This window comes from Crocodylus siamensis, chromosome 10 (genome assembly GCF_052110815.1).
Source record: "Crocodylus siamensis isolate JL-2025a chromosome 10, ASM5211081v1, whole genome shotgun sequence".
NCBI classification, from domain to species: Eukaryota; Metazoa; Chordata; order Crocodylia; family Crocodylidae; genus Crocodylus; species Crocodylus siamensis.
Window position 1 is genome coordinate 3,022,039 of NC_143404.1, and position 24,848 is coordinate 3,046,886.

Genomic DNA, 24,848 nt, shown 5'->3' on the forward strand with positions numbered 1-24,848 from the left:
GAAGAGAAACAGCCGAGGCCTTGCCACAGCTCAGGATGCAGCGTGAAGGCTGTTTTACAAATAACTATTGCCAGAGACACGTGCATGATTAGCAGTCATTAATGAAAAGATAATAATGAAGGATTCACTCTACTAGCAGAAGACAAAAGGGTGTTGGAGGGGCAGAATTTTTTCCAAGATCCTGTTTTCGCCAAGGCACCAGCAATTTTGCCCCCTAGGTCCTGGTACAGCAACATCCCAAGGGTGGGCTTTTCAGGGGCTTTATAGTTGGGATAAGAAGCAATGAGCACTTCCTTCCTCCTTATCAAATTGCTCCTATAGAGCAAGATTTTTCCCTAAATGCATCCAGGGGGCAATGCAGCAGGTGATGTTACAGGCAGTATTGTCTGCAGAGGTAAGTGAACCTTAAAACAGCCTTCTACTGCTGGCTGTCTGGATAAGGGTCGATTCACAGGAGAAAAAAAAGCCCCGTTTAAGATGCTCTCTCTTTGTGTTTACTGTCCTCAGCATGTAGCTGGATATCCCACCTAATTGTTTTGCTTCTAACCATCAAACTAAGTAAATAAAAAAGAGCAGCTTGGAGCTACAGAAATCATTAGACTGGTCTTTTCTTCGCAAGCCAGAGTCCCCTGGAAAGGTAAAACATGCAAGAATTCTCCCCCAACAACCAGGACAGATGTACAGCTACACACAACGGCTCATGACTGCCTGGCTGCTAGCAGTGCGTTGTGCATGGCCAAGTAATGCAAAGCCACACAAGCTGGGGCGATCCTTAACCTGTTGCAGTCAATAGGAGAGGCTCTGAAAAATCAGTGGGTGCTGCCCGATACAGCCACGGGCCTTCCTGCCCAGGTGGTGCCCATGCACGTGATGCGGTGTGCCATCTTCTGCCGACTGCAAGAGGCGATTCCCCGCAGCTCCATCCAGCCACTACAGAAGACACGATATTTCACTAAACACGAACCCTAAATTTGTGATGAAAGGCAGGAGGAGCTAGCAAGGTGCTCCTGTATCCTTTCCTCTGCTAAAGAAAGGTGACAGGGCTTATTAGACCCTCACAGCAGTCCCACACCAAACAGCTGCTGCTTTGAAAGGGAAAGAACAAAAGGAAACCATGCCCGAGCTGCCTTTTCTCTCATCTCCTTCTCCACCTTCCATCTCTAGCAACATCATTATGACAGCATTTTCAAATTTTTGTTTTTTAAGAAGAAGCCTCAAACAAACACGTTTTTATAAGTCGGCATTAACCGCTACAAAATTTTATGGGGCTTTAAAAAAATATATTATGGCACCTTGTCAGACTGAGTGATTTTTATTACAAGGGCAATTTTCTTTAATGAAAGTTGTTAGGTAAACTGGATGAATTCCAGTGGCTGCACACAGCGCGCAGAGTAATACAGCCATATAAACGAGTGTAAGATTATCTGTAGATTAAAAAAAATAGGCTGGTAGCAGGCTGACAGGCTTTGTAATAAATATGATGTACAATTTATATATTAACATGACTAGTCAGGACTACTTAAATCGTTTGCTTGCTTGATTTTGAACTGTAAATAAAGCTTCTCACAGAGAAGGAACAGCAGCTCCAATAAGAAGGACTGCTTTCAAATTTCACCCACTGAAAGTTGGGCACAACAGAAAAGTCTTCTCCTGGCTCAGGTCTGTTTGTATCCTTCATCCCTTCCCTTTCCTGGAAGCACAGCATCCCGGTGCAAGAGCTGCTTCCAAGTGGCACGAGGCTCACTGCAGCACGGACAGCCTTCCTGGGCTGGCCATTACTCTGCCCCACTCGCCCAGTTTGTGGTCAGGATATTGCATCCTTACCCAGTCAAGTGGTGCCTGTCAGGAGGAGAAAGGGAATTTTGTAATCTAAGTCGCTCTTAAAAGGCATGACGGATTCCAGATTTGATGCGTCTTAACCCGATTTCACTGAAAAAAACCAACAAAAACAAAAACCCCCGGCTCAGCTGGCAAGTAAGAAGAATAAACGATATATTTCCTCATTGCCAACTGTGCCAAGTCGGCATCTGACTATCGATCTGGGTCCATTCCACATCACGCTGCCACACAGGATAATTGAGCTATTGCCTTTGCTGACTCCCATTCAAACCCAGGGGTGGGTCGATAACTTGTTTTTACTGTGATGGGAGTTTGAGTAAGTTGGTTTCTCACAAAGGAGCTAGAGAAAGAGAGCATGCAATCCTTTGCCTTACAACATGGTTTTAAGCAGCAGTTCTGCCACTGCTCTGACTTAGAAACAGATATTCCCCTCACGTGGGCTGCTTTGGAGGTACCAAGGATTATCCCCGTTTTGGGCTCCGTGTGGTTCCAAGCAGCTTGGCAGACCAGAGCAGGCCGCTACGTGAAGCTTCGCCAGGTCATCTCACCACAGGCCGGGAGCTGGAGATAGTTGGTATGAAATATCAAATGAATATATGCTTGGAAACAGTACTGAATGACATCAGTTGCATGCCCTTCATAGACCTGTATGTCCCTCGAACGGCAACGCAGAATACGCATGCTGTACTTTACAGGAGAGCTGCAGTCATGCCACCTTCGGCTGCTGCTATTGGCTTAAGGGGCCTTGAAAAATTAAGCTGTGTCAGGCCTGATGAATACTTGAGATGCTTCAAGAAAGAGGCCTGCGCTTCAGAGAGAAGGTGCTATTCTTCACTGAGGGATAAGGGCTGGGGAAGATGCATCACAAGGGAGACTTAAGCACAGGATCTTGGCTAACAGAGCAGAGAGGCTGGGAAATGGGGAATGCACTTTTGCTGTTAACAGATACCAATAGGGCTGAGGTGCCATAAAGCATCATCAGCTCTTGCTGGTTTTGTGTTTCAGAGGAAGAGAGCCAAGTGCTCTGTGCAATTCCCCATCACTCAGCCTTCGAGCATTAACTTTACACCACAAATGGCTTCCACCACTGGCTTGTGCATTCATCCCATTGCACTTGGACAATCATCTTCACAATGGATGGATTCAGTGGTGCAAACACTTGAAATCTAGTCAGGAAAACACCACCTGTTGAGGAGGGACACATGTAAAACTGGGCTAAATGGCAGTGCTTTGGCTGGTGTGAGCTCCAAGGCCAGGTGTGCACAGCCCCTCAAATCCCTTTGCTTCCTGCCAAGTGGAGTGGAAACACAGGGCAAAGTATTAACTTTGACAAGAGCCTTGATCTCGTCTCGGAAACAACTCCATCCTTGTGCACGTCAGCTGAAAACATTAGGTATACTGCGTTTTTACAGCTCGAGAATAGGAGAAGTTACCTCGCCACCTTTTTTAGACAGCCAGGAGGAAATTTATTTTCAGTTCAGTTTTAGGCATTCAATTTGACCTGCAAGACTGACGCAGCAGCAAACACGGGCTGCGTCCTTCATCTGCTGGAGCCTCCACCTTCCATTCCTCGAATGCATCTGCCCAGCAGTGCCACCATACAAATTTATATGCCCCCAAGCACTTTGCATTCAGAAAATGCTGTCCTGAAAGAGGAAGAGGGCCAACATCTCCTTGATAATGGCCAGCTTCTTGCATCCTGGAGCAACGCATCGTTTCTGGTGTGTATGGAATCAGCAAAGAGCGGGCTGTCAGAGCACTATACGGTGCGACTGCCAAGCTGTGCTTTTACAGGTCCAGAAAACTGCTTCTGCACAAAGCTGAACAGCATCAAGGGGACACGGGGGCTGGAACAGAACTGATATGGATCCTGTTTTGTGCTCCAAGCCTCTGCCACAGGCCGGCAGTGCCAATTCCAGCCAAAGTGGAAAGCTGCATTTTCTCCAGAAGTTGCTTTGGCCAAACCTAAAATGCAACTGCCTGCTTTTCATTTGCTTTCCCATTATACCTCCCAGGTTTGCCCCTTTTCTCCCAAATGCATACTTTTAAGATCACAAATGGTTTCATTTACTTAGATACTTGGGTGGGCCGAAGGTGCTGTTCAACAATCGAAGGTTGGATTTCTCCCCTTCCTGAATTTAATCACACATCTGCAAGACAGAGCTCCCTGAAATAAAAGCATTTCATCATTGAAATCAACTTCTCTCCCCTGTTTTGGCAAAGATGAGTAATCCTTTTAAACACAGAAACGCGCTCTTATCCAAACAGACGGCAGCTACGCTACTCTTCATTTTCTTTCATGCTCTATGCCGTTGGTGGGGAGGATAATAAATTGGTTCAATAATCAACAGGTCAACACCACTTCCAATAATAGCAGGTGATCAAGCTGCTCATAGCCTTTCCCATTTTTCCTTCAGCCCTCTGTGCCAAATCTTCATAGAAACCACACGTGCTCACCTGGATGGAGCGAAATAATGACACCTGCTTCTCTGAAGGGGATTCTACCGCAGAACCGCACGCATGAAAGTCGAGCCCTCCACGGGATTTGCAATTCAAGTGAACATGGGGCAAGTCACAGAGGAGTTGCAGCTGCTTCAGGAGCCCTTGACTTCCATGCCCCATCCACAGCACAGGAGGGTGGGTCTGGAGGCAGGAGGAGGAAGGGAGAAAGCCAAAAAACCTTTACATGTGTTGACCAAGGAGCTTGCTGGCATCACCACTCCCTGGCTGATTTGGACTAAGATTAAACAGGACAAGAAATTTCTGAAGATCTTCACATTTGATTCATCTCCTTCCAGCCCAGGTTGGCATGCTTTAGAGCCGTATTTAGGAGAAACAAAGCCTTTCCTTTAACAAGAGGCACGAGTCTTGAAGATCAGGATTCAGATGCCTGTGAAATGAGATGCATCTCCTCCACATCCAGTTCTGGTCATCTTCGAACAAAATGAACCCTGGTTGGATAGTGCATGAATAGGTGCTATACAAACCTGTAGACGGGTACAGAGCATGGAAATACTCCCAACTGTAGGGCATACCCATGTTGCTCCCTCAATAGATGCAAGGAAGAGATAAAAGGCATACACACTCCCATGGGAGTTTTCTCTTCTCTCTTGGGGGGGAAATTATATATCTACTTATCCTTCCGCTGTTCGAGTTTTCACATTGAAATCAACGGATCATGAAAAAGCAAAGTCCAATTATGTTGGCTCCATCCGTTCATAGCTTCTGTAAGCATCGATTCTAATCACCATGTCGTAGTACCATGAAGGGAAAACACATAACACCGCTAACTTATTCTGGAGTTAAAATTCTCATTAGTTAACAAGCACTCTTCATTTCCCTTCCTGTTTTATTAAATATACATCAAGATTGAAGTATACAATTAAAAGCTGCTTCAGATCAAATGGAGTCAGTAGAAAAAGATGATCTTTATGCGTGGTTAAGCAGTCTTATTTTTTTACTGATTGCTTTTAGCATTCAAAAGAATACTCTCTGTTGCCATAAAAATGAGACTGGTCCTGTTTTCAGCTTGTGAATGCATTTGATATGTCAGAGTATAGCACATAGGTCACCCAGTGCTAAGGACTCATACAGACCTGGTCCCTCTCAGAGTCCTTGAATTGGCATTTATGTCCAGTGACCCCTCAACCCTTTCCAAACAGTTGTTCCTGATTAGCCAGTTCTTTAATGAGAGGGAATATGTGCATTCCCATCCAATGCCAACATCTCTTTCCCATACCTAAACACTTTGTGACCACGTAATGCTGATGGCTTTGATGCATCAAAATAGTCTGAGCCATGACTTGATGCCCATGGTATCCATGCTTGGTGTCTTCAACGCTCCTGCAACTGGGTTAGAAGAATGAGAGATCAAGCTATCCCAAGTCTGAAGAAACCGTCCACCCTTATTTTGCATTAACAACTACATTTTTGCACCTATTAAAGATGAACACCAAATACTGGAAGATTGAATATTTGATAGTGTATCAAGGACGTCAGAAAAAACCCTCAGATTTTTTGGTGGTGTAGCTGGGTGTTTAGAGAGCTAGACATGATTTTCACACGATTCAAACAGACTCAGAAACAAATTAGAAACCCAGGGAGAAAGGAATGGCCTGTTGTGACAGTGGAGCTGGTACAAATGGGCATTTCACGAGAACAGCTGGTCCTAGCCAGTGCTACCTGCTCTTTCACCATTAAAAAAGAAAATTAACTGCTCCTTGAACTCAGAGTAACAGCATAAGGCCCAGATGGGCAGGGAAGGATGTGGGGGAGTCAGCTGAAGATTTCCAGATGAAGTGTTAAGACATTTAAAGTATTAAGAGTATGTTGCAAGTTGTTCAAGCTTTTGGGGATTAGAAATCTTAGAAAGTTGCACAAGCTTTCTGCAAAAGGCAGTCCTTACTGATTCCAGTGGTGCAACTGTTCGCTTTTACCAACTCTATTCAGGATTTCTTACCAAAAGGGATTGGACCATATCCAAAACAATGCAGCAATGGAAAATTTAAAACCAGCACATGTGTTTAATGAAAAAAAAAAATCTATTCAGAGCACCAACCTTGAGACAGGATAACTTTACTTGGAAGCAACTCCAATGTGCAATTTAGGTCCAAAATTTAAACCTGCCTGTGCTCTGATGGGGCAACAGATTTTAAATACTTCTTTTCATATTTAAGTGGCACAGGAAGATCTACGAGCAATAGTGGATTTACAGTGATTTTTGCTTTATAGGTACAACACAGTCTCTGTTACAGGACCAGGAATTATTAGAGTATGCTAACTTAATTAATATCCACAAACGGGAAAAAAACAAATCAAAGCCATGTTTGGATTGTGCTCCATATGTTAGAAACGGAAAATACTATTTGGCAAATAGAAAGATAACCAATCTGGTAGGAGAAAGAACAAAACAAAACACCCCTCAGTCAAACATCTGACACTTTACTGCAAACACTGCCATGTCAAAAGCAGGATTTTATAGCTTTGGAAAAGACTTGACAATTTTCTTCAAAAACAGATTTTTTTCCTTTACTATCCCTTCTTAACTCATTTTTGGAAAACAAAGATAGCTAGTAGAAGGGGAAGCTGCAGAAATCCAAGGCACTTACCAAACGAAAGACCCATCTGTCATATGTAAGTGCATTCAGTCCTGAAGTGCGTCTTGGGTTGAAGCAACCCACGCTGATACCAGAACCAGAATGCCCAGAAACTAAACCATAAAAAGTGCCTGGTCACCTGCCATATTCATTTGAACCACATAGTATAAGGCCAGGGGTCTGAGAGGGTTTGCAGGAAGCTATTAAGTTTGACCTAATCCCATGTGTTGTTTCTTCTTTTTTTAAAACCTGTTCTGGCCTGTGGTGTTTTCCAGCTTGTCCCGTGGGAGATCACACGAGCACCACACATAGTGCATTTTGAAATAGGACAGCAACCTGAACCAGATTATGCAATGATTTTGTAGCAGCTATGAGCAGAGCAAGTTGGGATTTTTTTCAAAGATTTCTCCAAGTGTCACCCTAATTCCAACAGTTTCGATGCGAAGATTTTTAATTAAAGAACATTTGGGGGTTGAAACAACTTGGCTTTGAAATTTAAACAAATTTGCTGTTAAGCAAAAGTTTCTAGAGCCAAGATTTGCAATGCTGATTAGAAGAGCTCTACTGTTCTTGCCATTTCCAAGCGTCTCATAGGAAAGGGAGCCCCTCTCCTTCCTGACTCAACCTACAAGTAAACTTTGTGACGGGGGCAAGGACCAATGGAGCTGATACCAACCAACTTCAGGGGCTCCACCGCAGAGTATGGCTGCTTCTATCAAAACCCCTGCATTACAATTCTTGCTTTACCAAGGCTGCCAGTAATGCCCGTTTAGAAAACACACTATGATTAATCGATAATAGACATCACACATATAAAATATAACTGAGGGTGCCTGCATCACATTTCTAATCAACTGCTACAAAGAAACTTCTGTAAAGCATGAAAGTACTGATTTGAACTGCAGCTGGCAGTTATGCCACTATCTTCTTTCTAGCAGACGAGGACACTTACTTCAAGGTGAGGTGAATAAATTAAAGATGTTTTGCTACAATCCACCACTAATGGAAGCTACATACATAGCAGTGTTCACAGCAGCAAACAACGTCGTTAGCTGATGTTTAATAAGCTGTAACAAGAATGAAAAACCTGCTTCAAAACAATCTCGCTTAGTTAGCCAGACATCCTTCCAACGGCATGGTAATTAGCTTAGAAGGACATCGTTTGACTGTAATAAACCGGGACCCTTTTTATCCACCCCTATAGCTCCCCTCTCCTGAACAGTCTTCCAGCAGCGGGCAACTGATGTTTCACTAATTATCTGAGTGAACTAAAAAGCAAACTGCTGGTAAGTATAAAACGCACATACCTGGCTTTGCAACACGTTTGCTAGGAAACAGATAATGGGGGCTCTCTCAACGCTCGCGCCTCCTTTCACATGCCTGGGAACCCAGACAACATTTTTAATGCTCTCTGGCTATTTATGAGATTTTAAATGCTCCAGTTCTCATTTCAATGACTTTCTGTCAAGGCATACGCACATTTGGGCGCAGAAATAATACTAACCATCTTCTAGGTTGGAAGAGTTCACATAAAGAATGAAGCACTATTACTCCAAGATGAAATGTCTGTCAAATGAGATCATATTGCTACAGTGGATTTTGGATCCAGTGCCAGATCGACTGGTTATTAACAGGAATCTAAAGTCACATCTATAAAATAGCAGTCAGAGGGAGGAGACGGGGAGAATAAATTAGTTAGACTCTCTGCAAGGCAAGGCAAGCATCCACGCTGGACCGTTAGCTAACTTAGCTGGGACACCCCAGGATGCCAGACTTGCTTAGTTCACAAATTTTACTACCGTGCCAATAAGTGATCTGCTGCCTCTGAGCAATGCTGCTGCAATGTAGAGAATGACCACTGCTTCTAGACAGTGGGTAACATTTTCAAAAAGTGCTCAGGTGATTTATGGGCCTGAGGCTCATTAGACTTGCAGCAATGATCCCTTTTGAAGATGAGATCCCCAACCGAACATAACCTTCAATTAGCCATCTCCACACCGGTAAAAGTGCTTTCTTAACACAAATGGTGAATGCATGCAGCACCTTCCTTCTAAAGCGCTTAAGGGCTTGCAGTGTTTGCGTACGACTTCAGATCATTGCAGCTCTGATCACCAACTCTGGCTCCAATACTCTGCTCCCACCTACAAAACCAGCTGCACGACGAGGGCAATAGCAGAATCCCTCTGGTTGTCATCTACAGCCCCAGCTTCAATGCATCATTCGCGTCCTCCAACCCCTCCTGGAAAATGACGGCCGTCTCAAGGTAGTCACAAGGAACAAAGCTGAGACAGGCTCCCCCCTACCTTGAACGGCATCTCTCAAAAACAGGCAAGTAAACCCTGATTCTCACTGAACTAGCAGACCTTGCAATGCAAGCTGGACCGAACAACATGGATCATAACATTCAAAGCTCATTCACCTGCACCTCTGAGGTCCTATATGCTGTCACCTGCTGACAGTGCTCCTCTGCTGTCTATGTTGGGCAGACGGAGAGACCTCCGTGTGAACGAGTGAATGGACATCAATCTGACGTCCAGTCTAGCAAGACACACAAGGCTGTGGCAGAACACTTTAACTTCCTGGACTTTCCATCGCTGACCTCCGATTTATATGGCAAAACTTTAAAAGCAAACCCAACTATGAAGCTGCAAAACAAGGAGCCATCCACAGACCGGACTGTGTTAGGTGTGGTCTAAACAAGGACTACCGATTCTTAGCCCATTACCCAGATTAGCTTTTGGGAAACCTTTGCCCCTACAGGTTTATTACTTGTTTGCCTCTCCCCATCCTGCCCCCTCTGTCCACCCCATTTTTCTATTCAAATCACACTTTCTACCTGATGTGCTGCTTTGTGCGAGTCCTTTCACAGCATCTGATGAAATGAACTTAGGCTCATGAAAGCTTAGGCTATATGTCTCCGATTTAATTAGTCTATAAAGTGCATCTCTTCCCTGCCTTCTGCCTGACTTCAGACTAATGCGATTAACTACCTCTCACACCCACTGTCAGATCTCAGTATAAGGTACTGAGCCCAGAAACAGGCAATGGGAGGCTGGTGGTTTGACACAAAAATATTAGCAAGAATATGTTCTACAATAACAAAGAAATCCACTTGTATAAAAGACAAGCCTAGGAATGTCCAATTTGGTCATATTTCCAGTTTCCTTCAATATCCGAGAGTGTCAATCAAGCGTGGCATGCACAAGACAAGGGCACACATCTCTTTAAAACGTATCCAGGAGCCTTCTAGGAGTCAAAATAAATTTGAAGGAGTCTAGAACTACTTCCCAAGGGAAGACAACTGCTTTCATTCTTTGACTTTTAATTTACAAAAAAGAAAAGGAAATTGATCTTTTGACAGGTCCTTAGAGAAAGCAACCTCTGAGCAGTAACTGAGAGTTTTGTTACTAGGCATTGCTAATAAAGACAGGCTGACATCCTTTAACTCAGAATACAATAATGTTAAAAAAAAACAGACTGTTGGCATAAAAAACATTTTTAGAAGAGGCACCATGTTAGTGTGATTTACATCAATGGTGAGTGGAGAGCATTTTAAGGGTTAAAAAAGAAAAAAAGAAACTTAAAAGGATTAATTCAACATTTAGTAAGGACAAACTGGCAACAGGCAATTGTGATCTAAGTATAATTGCTGCACATTTATAAAGATGTACTAACCGCATGCACTCCAGTGCATCTAAGAGAGAGAGAGAAAAGCCGGCCTTGTAAAATGGCTGTGTCTACAGATGAAAAGATAATCCTTTTAGCTAGGTAAATCCTTTGCCATTCCATTTAAAGATTAAAAAGAAATTAAAGCATTAAACCTTTCCCCATTTGAGATATTAAAAACATGGTTTCTCTCAATTAAACCCCGGCACTCACGTCTAATGGACGCGGGCCGTCTTCGAAACACACCTGATGTTGCGCAGCTGTCAGACGGGCCGTAGGTTCGAGGCATGCTGCCTCTGACAGCGCCTACCCGCCTCTGACACCTGGGTTCGCTGGAGAGAAAGCAGACTACCACGTGGCTGCAACTGCCCAAACAGCCTTGCCCACACCGGCTTTCCTATTCAGGCAATTCTCTTTGTGCATCTATAAAAATCGCTGTTAAGAGGACAGGAAGGAAGGAGACTAAGAAGACGAATGAGGACAAAGGGACTGGTCGCGAGCATCTCTGGCCCAACGGGTGACAGAGCCACCCAAGGTAAATCGGGCCTTCCCCTGAATGATGTACAAACAAGGCAAGAACGTGGGGCAAAGCTGGAAAGGGTTACGAGGCCGGAGTATGCAGAAGGCGGTAACGGAGAAAAGAGCTGCTGTCCCCGAGGTGGCAAGAGCATTTTCAAGATGCTTTTCAAAGTTTTGGGACAAATATGCAACTAGAACTTAGAGCACCGAGGTCCCCAGTAAATGGCAAGGTCTATAATACTCAACACAGCTTGCTGTTGAAATAAAACCTGGAAGAAGTGGTGAAGGCAAGGCGACAGGGTGGGGTGGTGGTGGGAATGGGGAGTGGGGGGAGGCTAGAAGGACAGATATTCCCATGACTCTCCAGCTGTATTTTCACAGCAAAAAACAGAACAAAAAACCCTCTTGGAGGTAGATGAGAAAGTTCAGAGGATCCAAAGAAAGTGTCAGTTTTAGGCAACAGAGAGGGAAAAAGCTCAGTTCCAGCTTCCAGGAGGTGCAAGGTCAAGGGGTTACCCAAGGAGAGCCCCCACCCAGTCCCAGAGGCAGGAATAAAACCTTAGGTTACTGCTGTCCCATCCCTTGCACTTACCCCAAACCCCCTTTTTTTGACCATTACCAACATACATGCACACAAAAAAAGCAAAACAACCATGTTTGCTCTCCCCTCACTTGACCTTTTAGCTCACTTTGAACGCCTGCTCTCAGTTTTATTAGTCTCATATTTGATCTGTGCAAACAAAGGTACAACACTGCCATGAGTCCTAAGTGATGCTCTAATTCTCATTCCTTAACAAGGGGCGATCCCCAAATCTTGCACGCTGTGCCAGTTGCACAAAAGCTGCATTAAAAGCGAGCGAGCTGCATTAAAAGCGAGGGACATTAGTCATCGGGCAAGTGACTGAGCATCGAAATGTGACTGATGTACAGAGTTTCAATGCCGAGCAAAAGCCATTGATTTCTCTTCTATTGAGCTGCGTAGTGAAATAAATAGGATTTATCAGAGGCGCTTGCGAACCCCCCGCGTGGTTTATACATTTCCATTTGCACATGGTGTGTTTTTTTTAAAAAAGCCAGCTTGCACAGCAAGACAGCTCTTCAAATGATTTTCAGCAATTACATCACAGCCCTCCAGCAGACAGTAAAGCTTCGTCTTGAATAATTTAAAAGTTTCCAGTGCTATGAAAGGTGAACAGGGAGAAATACACCATGTTTTGCATTTACGACGAGGCTGCCAAATCCGAGGCTGTTTCATTCCAGACAGAAAAATTTATATGCCGGTAACTACTGTAGCATTTCAGAGACCACAGGCTCCCCTAGATTGTTTTTCTTCTTGATGACTGACTCAACTTCTTCTCTGGGATAAGTGTGGCAATGAGAATTATGGGCAGGCACAAGTGTAGCAGTTAATTTAGTGTCATCTTCCAAGATGTTCCAACTCACTAACTCCAAAGTTTCCCCTTCCATGAAAACAGCACTGCTGGCGTTCAAGTCTCGTCCCCGGCTGGAAGCGTTTTTGCTTGTGAAAGAACACGAACAACACGCACCACCGACGGGACAGAAGAGTTTGACTGCTGGCACATAACGGTAGCTCACGGGGTGTTCCCCAGCTGCAAGTGCTACGATGCTCCACAGACAAGGGAGGAGAAAGGAGGAGCCAGAGGCTGATGTCCGTCAGACCAGGCTGCGCAACCTCAGCATAGGAGGGGTAGCTTCCCAACTTGGCAGGCATGTACCTGTTAAGGGAAGCTAATTTGGGAGAGGAAAATCCAGAGCAAATGACCCCAGAGTAACTGCATTGTGTCTACATGCTGCTGGCAGTGCGAATACTACTCCTATTTCCATTCAGTCCCTTTGTAAACTAACCGCAAGCTCCTGGGGGTGGAAATGCAGTCAAGAGGACAGCTCATGCAATACGGATGGTGTAACTGCACAGGCATACACAGGAAACAAACTATTTGCTTCACACAGGACCAAGAGGCACAGGTGGATCACAGCTTCTGACCTTTTGCCGTCAGGACCTGGCTCTGACCAGCGACCTAGAAATAACTAGCTCCCTCGGCCATGACCCAAGCAAAAGCAAAGCTGGTTTGCATATTAACTCCTCGCCCACCTCCCCCATACAGTAGTATGGACACCTTTACCAGTCAGCAGCATTATAAAGCAATCAAAAGGCAAACAAATTCGACATCTGACCGTCCCCAGGAGACGCATGATGTACATCGGAGGGGGGAGGAAGAAAAAGAGACTCTTCGTTGACTTAAGGCCATTCTGATAACAATAGGCTCACAGGGATGTAATTAGTGTTCCGCAAGCCAGGATATGAAAGAGCTTAATTTAACTCAGATCAGAATTAATGAATCACTGTTGAAATTAAAACATGAAGCCATAAATCCATGTAGAGCTACCTTAGCTAAGCTTTATGATCAGGAATTCTGAAGTCATGATGCATGCTTCAGGCATCTGGATTTTCTGCTCACCCAGAAGGGCTGATGCTATTAGGTTTATGAGCACCTGCAATAATGAAGTGGATGTGTGTGGGGCCTGGGAAATGCACGAGTCCTGTTAAGTCTCTCTACCTGCACACTCAACTGAATACCAAAGTGTCTGCTGGGAAGTGTATGCTGGACAGATTGGGGCCCCATCTTCCAACGACGTTTTAGCGCTCCTCCATTGCAGCTAACAGAAGCAACTGAATCTACTTTAAATGTCAAACATTTGTGGTACTTGCTAAATTATTGCAAATGTGTCCAAGGAAAGGGTGCTTTTCTAGCACCTAAGGAAAGCGTTCTTTTCTATTCAGGAACAGACATACAGATGTTTTGGTTCATCAGGAAACAGCATGAGGACTATAATGCTCTGGTTGCCTTACCAGGAATGTGGCTTAAATGCTGGCAACCAGCTGTGTCCAGGTAGAACACAGGCAGGCAATTATTTCGGGTGGAGAGCCGCTTACCGAGTTTTGGCAAGCTGTCAAGGGCCACATTTTCCTCTCTGGTGCTAGGCAGGGACTTCTGGTTGGGGGTGGGGTGGGGCTGGGCAGGCCTAGCTGCTGGGTCCTGCCACTGGTATCCCCTGGGTCCTACTGCCCCCGTCTCCTGTCATCTTTGACAGGCAGCCAGGAGCAAATAAATACTAATTTTCTAAATTTTTTAGGGGCCCCACAGGCCAGGTAGAATGGCCTGGCGGGCTGGATCCGGTCCCTGGGCTTTATTTTGCCCACCCCTGAGGTAGAAGCAGATTTCAAATAACAGCTCCAAGTCACAATTTTTCAACAACAGAGTTGAGAGGCTAAATTAATTGTTTTAACTACTGTTTCATAATCCCTCTTTGGATCATGACAACATGGTGAAGAAAGTTAGGGCCACAAATTCCACACAACAGGCCAAAGAAGAGGCCCTGTGTCAACAAGAACGGCAACTTAAGAGTGCAGCAAAGCAAGCTGGGCACTCCCACAATGGTGCAAAACCCTCAGTAAATATTTAAGTGCACTTTCCAACAGTGACCATTTAAACAACATGTTTTTAGAGAGTATCCTGATCAACCCATGGGTTATTGGCTGATGTGCTTGATCAGAATAGCTTCTGATCGGCTCCATTATGCTATGGGCATAGGAAAGCAGCAGGGGTGAAAAGCACAGAGCATTGTATTTGCAAAAGAAGGAGGTAGTGGAGTGAGAAATTTAACATTTCAAAAATCCTGCTTAGTAAGGCTTTCCCTGCAAGATATTAAAAAAGCCTGGTGCAGTCAGAGCAACCTGTTTTGGGTTGAAAAATGTATAGTGCTAAAGGTCACAAAACTGTCTCCCTCCCCAGCAAATTAAGAAATAAATAGCTGCTGACACTTCCATGATTCATTAGTTTGAGAGCTCCATTAGTACACGACAAAGCAGTTGGCTCTCATGGCAGGCTGCAGACCGCAGTATGGCAGCTACCAATTAAACCCAAATTTGTATTTCTTCCATTTCATAACCACTTCTGCCAGCTCATCAGTCGCCTTCCCCATCTCCCCGTACACCCTGGCACCAGTAACTCCTAAGCGCTCCTTCAGCTGGAAGCTCAACATGGATGAAAAGAGATATATTAAATATCTGGCAGGGAAAATAACTTGTGGCTGTTCTCGCCACGTTTCCATACCAACTATGTTAATCGTAAATGGGATCCCCCTTGCTGTAGCATTTTATCCTGAAATATAAAGATTTTCTTATCTATGGAGAAGCTGAGAAAGAAAAGAAAGTGGCACAAAAATAAGTGAGAAATGTAAGCCATCTTTCTTTGCAGACAAACTTGCACTAACTTAATGGCACAGCTGAGCCAGAAACAGGGAAATGCCCAGGTGAGCGTGGGAGAGCCCTGTGCTCAGCAGCACAGCACAAAATGCTTGGATTGGGGGCTCCATGCCCAACCAGCTTCACTGCAGCTGTGCAGCTTTTTAAAGGGCTGTTACTAAAAGACAAATCAAGGAGACAGCGCACAGGTGCTCTCAAGTTCAGAAAACTCAAGTATTCGGCTGCAGAGTGCAGTATTTTATTATACTGCTTACGGGAGTGACCTCTGGACAAAATCCTCTTAAAAAAAATCCCTACAAATATGCATGAACCCCTGCCCCGCTCCACATCCACTGTGTGCCTGTTGCTCTTTGCACCTGCTATGTGCCTTTCTTCTGTGGGCTGTGAGCTTTTTGGAACAAGGTTCACTCACTATTTATACCATGTTTTTCACAAGAGAGTCCTGATCACAACAGCATTAAAAGGAGGGCAGCAATTCGGGAGGGATTGGCAGAAGCACATGGGGCTAATGACTGGCACAGCCACCGGAGAGTCACTTTTAGTTTTTCCAGACCTGCCTCATTCAAGGCTCTGAGCCATTACTCACAACTCTTAGGAGTGTTCAAATTTTAGCAGACTGAATTTGCTCGGATTTAAAACAGATCATAAGTTGGGGGTTTTGCATACAACCGCTCTCACCCACTTATTTACGTGCTGGCACAGCCCAGCCAGCTGTCATAAGTCTCGAGATGCACGGTCTCCGATTCTCAGCCATTTTCACGTTCGGGCAAGCCTGTAGCGATGTCAGTGTGCAGACTGGGGCTGAGCCCAGTGAAGCGACACAGCCCTTTAAATACTTGAAGGGGAAAGCTTTGCTGGAGAGATGCACAGCAGTTATTTTTCAGCTGTTCACTTTTTGACTGTTCAGTCCCAGGGCCAGTCTTGGATGAATTTTTAATACAGAGGCACACAACTGAATCCAAGCTGCCCATTTCAGGATTTGTTGCTGCTTTTGCCTCCTCAGAAGAATTCTATTTAAAGAGAGAGGAAGGGATTTGGCAGTCATTTCAGGGAGGTTAAGGGAGAATACCAATTGGTGTCAAAGCAGATGAAGCCAGCAAGAAAAGCCACTGTGCAGAACAGAAGAATGAAGTTTTGAAGAGAAACAAAAATGTTCTCTATCCTAGACAGAAGCCGTCCTCCTGTGCAAGATTAACCAGGCAGTAGAAAATCAAACTGGTGTTTGGTCTGGTTACAACTAACCTGCCTCTAGTGTGCTACACTGAAAAGCAGCAGAGAGGTCCTACTGAAAGCGCATTTTCTTCCTAGTCTCAAAATGCTTTAAATGTCACCGAAGCCATGTAACTACAGCTTAATGAGCTTTTCAAAAGTACCATGTTATGCCCGCAAGCTACTGGAAGTTACACTTCAGAAGAATTAGTGTAGCTATTGGGCAATGGGACAGGTCAGTTATGCACTGGCTGGTTTCAGAGGGCATTTTTTACATGCATTTCAGAAGCATAGGAGCCATGTCTCACCTCAGGATTTTTTCCCTTGGAAACCTCTCTCAAAAACAGAGCCCTGCGTTCCTTGTGCACATCTGTATAGAAGAGCTTTAAGAGAACCTTGAAGCAAATAAGCTGGAGACTTTATCTTCTTTAAGAATTAAAATAGAGAAAACTGAATAATTAGTAGACCAGTCAGATGAGCCAACAAAGCTGCTCTATCATCTCCAACTACGGACAATGCTGGATGCATCAGTAAGTATAAAGTCCGTGAGGTTTTCAACTGTATAATACACTGGAGGGTGAGGAATTAATCCTTTCCTATGATAGTCACTTTATGCCATGAAGCATAAAAGCTACTAGCCTTTATTTTATCCCTTCTACTTAAGCTACAGCTTAATTTGTACAGCATAGCACAGGGTGGCCCAAACAGTTCAGAAAGCATAAGATCTTTTGTAATGAGACTGGCACAAGTGCAAATTAAGCTCCAGAGTTGCAACCACAAGGCTCGCTGTATTTTCTGGTGATGCGCCACGTATGCCACTTGCTTAACTTATGGTGGCTATGTGTCCCAAGGTGTCAAATCTGCCTCTCTGTACTTCAATTAGGGCAGAAGCAGGAAACAATTTTATGGGTCTGTAGAAACAAAGATGGGAAGAAAGCAACTGTTCACCCTAGGGTTGCACCGCAAAATTCTTGCTGAGCAGTTTGCCGAGACAAGACACTTGCACGCCATAGGCAAGTGGGAGGTCAGTCCCAACCTACGGGCTACACTTAACCAACTCTAGCAAATGTTCTCAGACAGTGCAATCTCCACTCCTTGAGGTTTTGTGCACTTGAAAGAGGAATGAAAGGGTAAGGGAGAAATGGAGGCAAGTGTGGAGGATACAAAGCCAAGACATGCGTGTTGTGGATTTTCCAAACGTTTCTACAGAGGTTAACGCACAAAAACTGATCCTGGCAAATGGGCTTCAGAAATTCACACCAAAACCGCAAATCTCTTGTACAGGGGAAGAAAAAACTCAAAATGCAAACAGGGAATCAACATTTAAGGAACTGCATGCGAAGTGTGTAGGAGCAGATCTTCCATCGTACATGCCAACACGTGCTGAAAAAAAAAATGTGCATGCATCTTTTTTTACTTAGCAACAAACCAAGCATTTATGCAGCACCATGAAGCACTTCTGATGCCATCAACAACTAAAGCCATGCAGCAGCAAAAGGAAATGCAACTTTCATCTTGGTTTAAGGCTTAATGCTACTAGCAAATATCACAGGGGACATTGAAATCCTAACGCTTGGCCCACAGCAAATATCAAACTGCTTCCCTACAATATACTTCTATGGATTTTGTCAGGTAGGTGTAAGGGGAGATAGTACTGTACCTCTGTCACTAAAATCATCCACCAGCACAATCTCCGCAATCAGCTCAGGTGGGGACCGATTTAGGACACTATGCACTGTCCGGAGAAGAGATGACCATCCTTCATTGTGGAACGGGATTATCACGCTAGTGTTTGGGAGCTTCTCCAGATACAGCTTGTTCTTGCAGCTAGACATGGATAAAAAAAAGTATCAATGAGCTAAGCAAAAAAAATTCACCAGAACTGCAACAGCAATTACTGGGATAAATCCTCAACACCCGATTATAGCTAGGATATTTACCCACAAAGCACCACTCTCATCAGTCAGTGGTGATTTTTCTATAGTAACAGACTAAAAGTACCCATTCCATAAAATTAAATGGCATTAACCTGAGAAAATTTAAGGTGCAAAGATAGCTCATCACCAGCCAAAATTGCTTTTAAGAGGTAGCTTCTTTTATAGGTCGAAACACAGAAGTCTTTTGCCTACTTTCTGGTTCCTCTCCTTTAAGTCTCAAAGACCAACTTCTCTAAAAGAATCATTTCAAAGGCTGAGAAGCTCAGTGCTGCCCAAATTTAAAGGGCCTGCATTTCAGAGGCTTAATACCACACTATAATTTTGCTTTTAATATTCACCTAGCTGAAACTTGGCCATTTCAAGCTGGATGGAGACTTTCCTGAGCAGCTGCTTTCCAAAAGGTAGGGAAATACACACACACTATTATTTATATATACATATACCCACACTATCCCAAGTTAAATATTAATATAACGATCTAGATCTATCTATCTAGATACAGATCTATATCTATACATCTAACTTGGGATAGTGTTCTGTAGGAATGCATTCCTGTAGACAGTCACAGGGACCAATTTCTGCCATTCAGGAGGATACCTATTATTAAACCAAAGGGGGCAAATATCTCCAGGGTAGTGTGAAAACCTGGTTAAACACAAACCTTTGTGAAAGCAACCCATGCTTTGCCTCTAGTCACCCAACCACAGCACCTATTATCCAACCTCTTTCCATCTGCAAACATATTCCAAAGAGCTGGATTTGCTTCCAAGGGCTGTCAAGGCCTGCTCAACCAGCTGCTTCCTCCTGATCAGAAAGGTCTGTTTCAGTTTTCTTCTTCCTTGCGTTTAAATGATCAGACTAGCTTGCAAAGAGGAGCAGGGTTCTCTGCTGCTCTCGGTTTTCAGCTGGGGCTTGAGGGATTGGGCATCAAGTCTACCTACTCCTCTTACTACAAGCCATGTGGCATTGCTAATACCTGGAGAGACAAGGCAGGCTTTCAGGTTGTTAGGATCTCGTCTGTAAGCCTCCTGCGCTTACAGATGAGGCTGAAGGGCCAATGGGCTCTGACAGGCTCAGGGGAAAGCTGTGAATTTTTACCACCAACGGACAGACAAGCAACAAAATAATTGCATCTCTTTCTCTTGCAGCTTTGAGCCTCTGGGTAGGAGGAGGAGGTGCCACTTGGAAGAGTGCTTCTGAGGCCAGCGTCAACACATTTGTCATTACAGCCATCATTAAGCAGGCTGGCTGGCAGCAGTGCAGAGTACAGGGAGGGAGCACTCAGCATCATTCCTCACAAATACAGACAGAGCAATGAACGCTCAAAAAATTGATGGTGTACCTGAGTAATGCTTGAATCACCTCTTGGGGACTCGCATATGGCTTTGTAGATAGCGACAGCAACATAACTGAAACCTTCGGGGAATCTTCCATTCATTCATTTCTGTTGTATTAATATATTCGTATTTATGGTCTTAACACAATCGCACTACTGTCGATGACAAGTGATGACTATAAAGCATAGGTCAGAAGGTTGTGTCTTTATAACAGCTTGTGCAACTCTTGGTTGGTCTGCATGCCAACTTGCACGAGATAAACGATTTGCTGCATAATTGTAGAAGATTCAGCAATTGCAACTTTGTGATCAACGATAAATTCCACAGCACTGGGAAACCCTGTCCCTTCATTCTTTGCTAAGCGTTTATAGTTTGGGTACAACAAGCAAAGCCTGCACATCAGTCATCCTCCTGGAATAGTCTTTGCTTTGTAACAGCCATTTCTCTACTGACGCTGCAGACAGAGAAGACTACAGATGGTCGATTTGGGGGAGGGTGGGAAAAACTGGCTCAACTTCATTAAGATCGCTCACGTCCTCCAACTACACTTCAACTCTGTACAAAAATACAGTTTGCTACTGGCAGTAGCAATAGGAAAAAAAGGCATATTTTAATTCTGTGCACAAGAGCAGTAGCGGTGCATTTTTGCTGAAACGACCGATTGGTCACCCAACTGCTGACTGCCGAAGTTCCCTTCAGCAGGGATCAGAAGCCTTATATTGTGATGAATGGAAGCATTTCCAGTTAACTCAGACACTGCTTCTGTCTGAAGTCTGCAAAGCTGCCCTGAATTGGTTTGCATATGGAAGATTAAGTATTTATAAAATGCTGCACGGATTTGCAGCACTCTCCCCTTTTCAGTGCTACTCTCAGCTTGATTTTTCAATTATTAACCTGTTACCTTAGCTCTATTTTAACCCTGCTCAATGGATCAGATATATCGTCCTGTCACTACAGGCTTCCGTGCAGTAAATACTGCAAAGCACAAAATGAAGATTGCCAAGTGAAACACTAGAGTTTGGAGGGAACAGAATCAGGGCTGCCTGCACCAGCTCCATTCTCCCCCCATCCCTTCCAAGTTGTTCTTGCAGTATATAGCACTGACTATTTACACGATTGCTAAATATTTTCTCCTTAAGGGATCCCCATCTTTCAGTGCATGGGATGGATCTGCTTCTAGGATGAAATTTTTGTCCATCAGGTCCTTCCCTCCTTTATTAGCTGAGAAGGAGGTAAGTAGCAAGTAAGATGGGACTGAAGAAAGAGATGGGATTGTTTCATGGTGAAGACAACTGAATGCCCTACCCTGGTATCACTTGTGACAGCTTAAACAGCTGGAGACCAAGACACTTCACTTACTAATTTCAACTGGGGACTGGAATTGGAACTTCCACATCTTAAACAGAGAAAGGAAAGGAAATAGTAGTGAGGAGTCAGCATCAGCCCCTTATGCGCCATTAGGGATGAGCCTATATATTAAATTGTCAGGTGAAGGGAGACTGGCATTGCCTAACACTGAGAAAGCCTCTGAGCCCCAAACAATCCCAAATAAATAGAAGCTGAGCAGAGTCCAAGTTCACTGAAGCTCACTCAGGGGTTTTTCAAAGTAGATCAACCAGACAAGATCTCCTAACATGCTCCATTTGATCCCTCTCCTTTCAAATACTTGAGCTGCACTCCCAAAATGATGAGTTATGAGGGACTGGATTAACACCTTTTTTTTTTTATACTTATAATTTGAGGAAGGCATCTGCACAGGCTGCTCATTTTTGCTCTGATTGGTGCCTGAAAAAGCCTAAGATTTAGTGAGATAAAACTGAGAAAGAAAAAAAAAAGTTTTAAAAACCTCAAGTCTAATTTGCTTTCAAGTATAGATGTCTTAGATGAAATTACTGCCATCAGGATGAGAAAAAAAAAACCCCAAGCCGCTTTTCATAGATGAAATTTGCATTCGATAGCTAAAGGTAGCTTCAGATGATTAAGAACCACATGCACTCTACAATTAAAAAGCACTGCAGGGTTTTGAGTAGAAAAGGTTTAAATCCTCACTCAAGACTTATTCCAATTGCCAAGGAGAATCTCCTTTAAGTTCAAAGTCAAATATGACTCATGAAAAGGAAAAGACATCCTAACATGTTGAGTTCAAATCCAAACAGTTCAGCTAGAACCAGTTTTTATGGCCAGCCTTACAATCTCCGAAAAAGGTTATTATGAGGCCATTGGCATTTCTGACTAAATTCCCTTTAAACATAGTTCATGACATTGCTCAGATTTTGTTGACACATTCCAAAAAATTAGTATCCTCTCCTAGATAAATGCGTCTAGATTGGGAAACTCGAATCATGGTAGAACTGCACAGGGAATTCATGGTTTATAAAATTGCAGCTACCTCCAACTGGTCACTTGGGCAAAACTAGACCAGGTAATTAGCAATAGAGTCATTATTTGACTGCTCTTTGGGGTCATCTGTCAAGTGAGCCAGGCATTTAAACCCACTTTCCACTGGACAGTTAAAAATGAAGTTACCCTGTGTAACTGCTACAGTTGCTAGCCATTTCAGTAGTCTCAAAAAATTAAAACTGGCACCAAAAACGACCTCACGGTTAAGACAGAAGGGCAGGACACTTCTAGGTCAGGGTTGAGATGTACTGGCAAGTGGCTGGGGAAGCTACTACTACTGCTCACTGAGCATTTGCTCTGCATATAAATGTAGGTTTGCTGGGGTCAATCAGCACTGTCCAGGTGCACCCACAAGCAAGTGCCCTTATTTTTTTTTGCCTCAATTAGCACGCCCAGCACTGTTTAGCAGGATAGCAGGCAGCAGGACTGTTGTTCTGAAAGGCTCACACATAGGAAAGTCCAAGATAAGAAAGGGAGAATAAATTCCCACAGGAATACAACTGAAGGCTTCTCTCATTCATGCACGTGCACAGTGGTACTCACTTGGGGTGTCTGATGTCTGGAAGAGAGCGATTAAGGGAAATTCTATCGCTGACAAAGATATTGAAGCCATTTTCCCTGTACGCTTGGTCCACTCGCTCTGCGTCCATCATTGGGTATGGTTTACCTTGCTCTCCATTTCCTGTGGATGGATACAAAGCAAGCATGCATCATTACCGTTAATTAGTATTTAACCAGGCCAAAGCCTGAGCCATAAATCAAATGGAAAGCAGTCATCTCCCGTTGTTTGAGAACTCTTCCAACACCACTGCCTATTAGCTCCAATTGTGAGCTCTGAAACATGCTTCGCACTAAGCTGAATGCATCAATTTACCTTTTAAAAAAAAAAAAAAATGGTAGCACGTTTTGATATAAACCACTTGGCTGTGAGAATAGGAAGCATTAAGCTCTTCATTCTGACACCAGAATTAAAGGGATGCTCAAGACAACAAGGAATGAAATTGGATCCGCAATGTTTGTTCTCATTCGCAGGTGCAAGTGCCTGCACATGATATAAATATTCCTCATCTTTGCCTCGTTCTTCAGCACAGCACAGAGGCTGACATTCAACAGCAACCTTGACAAAGCTCTTATAAGGAGAATGATACAGTTTGTGCAAATACATGGAAATGTATAGATAGCATCCCTCCCCACAGGAGCCCTTTTGTAAGAGAAGTTAAGCATTTGGATTTAAGCCTCGAACTATGCAAACAGCAGATTTTATAAGGACTTGTGTTCCTAGGATTCCTCCCCCACTTTCTTCTCCTTTCCTGGGTCTACCATACCTGTCCAGTTCATAAAGATGCCTGTTTCTTCTCTCTTCCAAAGTATCACTCACCTCAGAGCACCACCACAGACAGCCCAAATTGCTGCATTATTCATTACCACTTCTGAACTAGCAAGAGCGAGTGGAAAAACAGCGTCCTGAACCTCTCCCTGGTCATGGCATTGACCACATCGTTCCACCTTCCTCTGGCTGAAAAAGGATCTGTGCTATTTTATAAACTGTTGTCAATAAACAGGTATGGTCTTACACACCTGTGCGCTCCAAGTCCCTCCTTATAGCTTCTTTATCATGCCAGTCCTTTTTCCTTTGTCCATCACCAAAGTACAGGTCTTTCCTCTGCCTCATGTGCGAGCCCTTTGAAAACACACAAAAGATGAGATGCATTAAGCATTTGCAGTCCCTTTTCAACACCCATGCAGTGAAGAGCCAAACTCGCTCCTCAAGGCTGGCAAACCTGGCGGAAAAGATAGCTTTCATTTGCAGTTTTTGAGAAGCGAGGCTGTCCGGCACATTCTGCTTGCCCCCAAACCACTCTTCCTCGCTGCAAAGAGGCCAAGTTTGGTGTGTACCATTATGGCTACAGGACCCACATCTTTAATCTGTGAGTTCATTAAAAACTAATTTTCATTTTTAAAATATCTAATAAGCCTTATTTCCTATTTAATTAGCAATAGAGCTTCTTAATGGGTGATCTATTTTAGGATCATTAGTAATAAGCATACTATCATAACTGTATAAAATCAGAACAAGAGAGATGAATAAGATTAAGGCAACTGTCCATTAAGTCTCTCTCTGCTCCTCTTAATAGCAAGCTTTTACATGTGGCATGACCCTGTTTTGAACCCCAGAACAGCTGCTGCTTTTCATGATAGCTTTTGAATTTCAGGAGCAGACTTCAAGCATGTCAGGTATATGAGTGTGCAAGAGAAAGATCAGATGAATAAAGAGGTAGGGTGAACTCAGGCTCAAAAAGGCAGAAATTGTAACATTCGGGGACTAAACTTTAATGAATCTCATCCCAGAAAGTTTCCTCCTGAATTTGGGGAGAATAAAAATATGTATAGTTAGGAAAAAACAGATACAGATCTAGTTTTTGCCAAACATGTTCATATGATGTGGTAACGCACCACTATGTATTAAAGATGTATTGCTTGTTGCAACCACATCCTATACACAGATATTTAAAAACAAAGAAATTATAAAACTGCTGTGGGTTTGGTTTTTTTTTTT

The 24,848-nt window shown here is 43.8% G+C and overlaps 1 protein-coding gene across 1 annotated transcript in view; it reads right to left on the bottom strand.

Annotated features, from left to right (window-relative positions):
• GALNT10 (polypeptide N-acetylgalactosaminyltransferase 10) overlaps positions 1 to 24,848 on the bottom strand; it is a 103,641-nt gene that overhangs the window by 32,758 nt on the left and 46,035 nt on the right. Inside the window, exons 2-4 of the mRNA XM_090064751.1 lie at positions 23,870 to 23,972; positions 22,835 to 22,973; positions 18,278 to 18,444 (exon numbers count right to left, since the gene is read on the bottom strand). Coding sequence (XP_089920877.1) covers positions 18,278 to 18,444; positions 22,835 to 22,973; positions 23,870 to 23,972 — 409 coding nt within the window. The remainder of the gene's footprint in view (positions 1 to 18,277; positions 18,445 to 22,834; positions 22,974 to 23,869; positions 23,973 to 24,848) is intronic.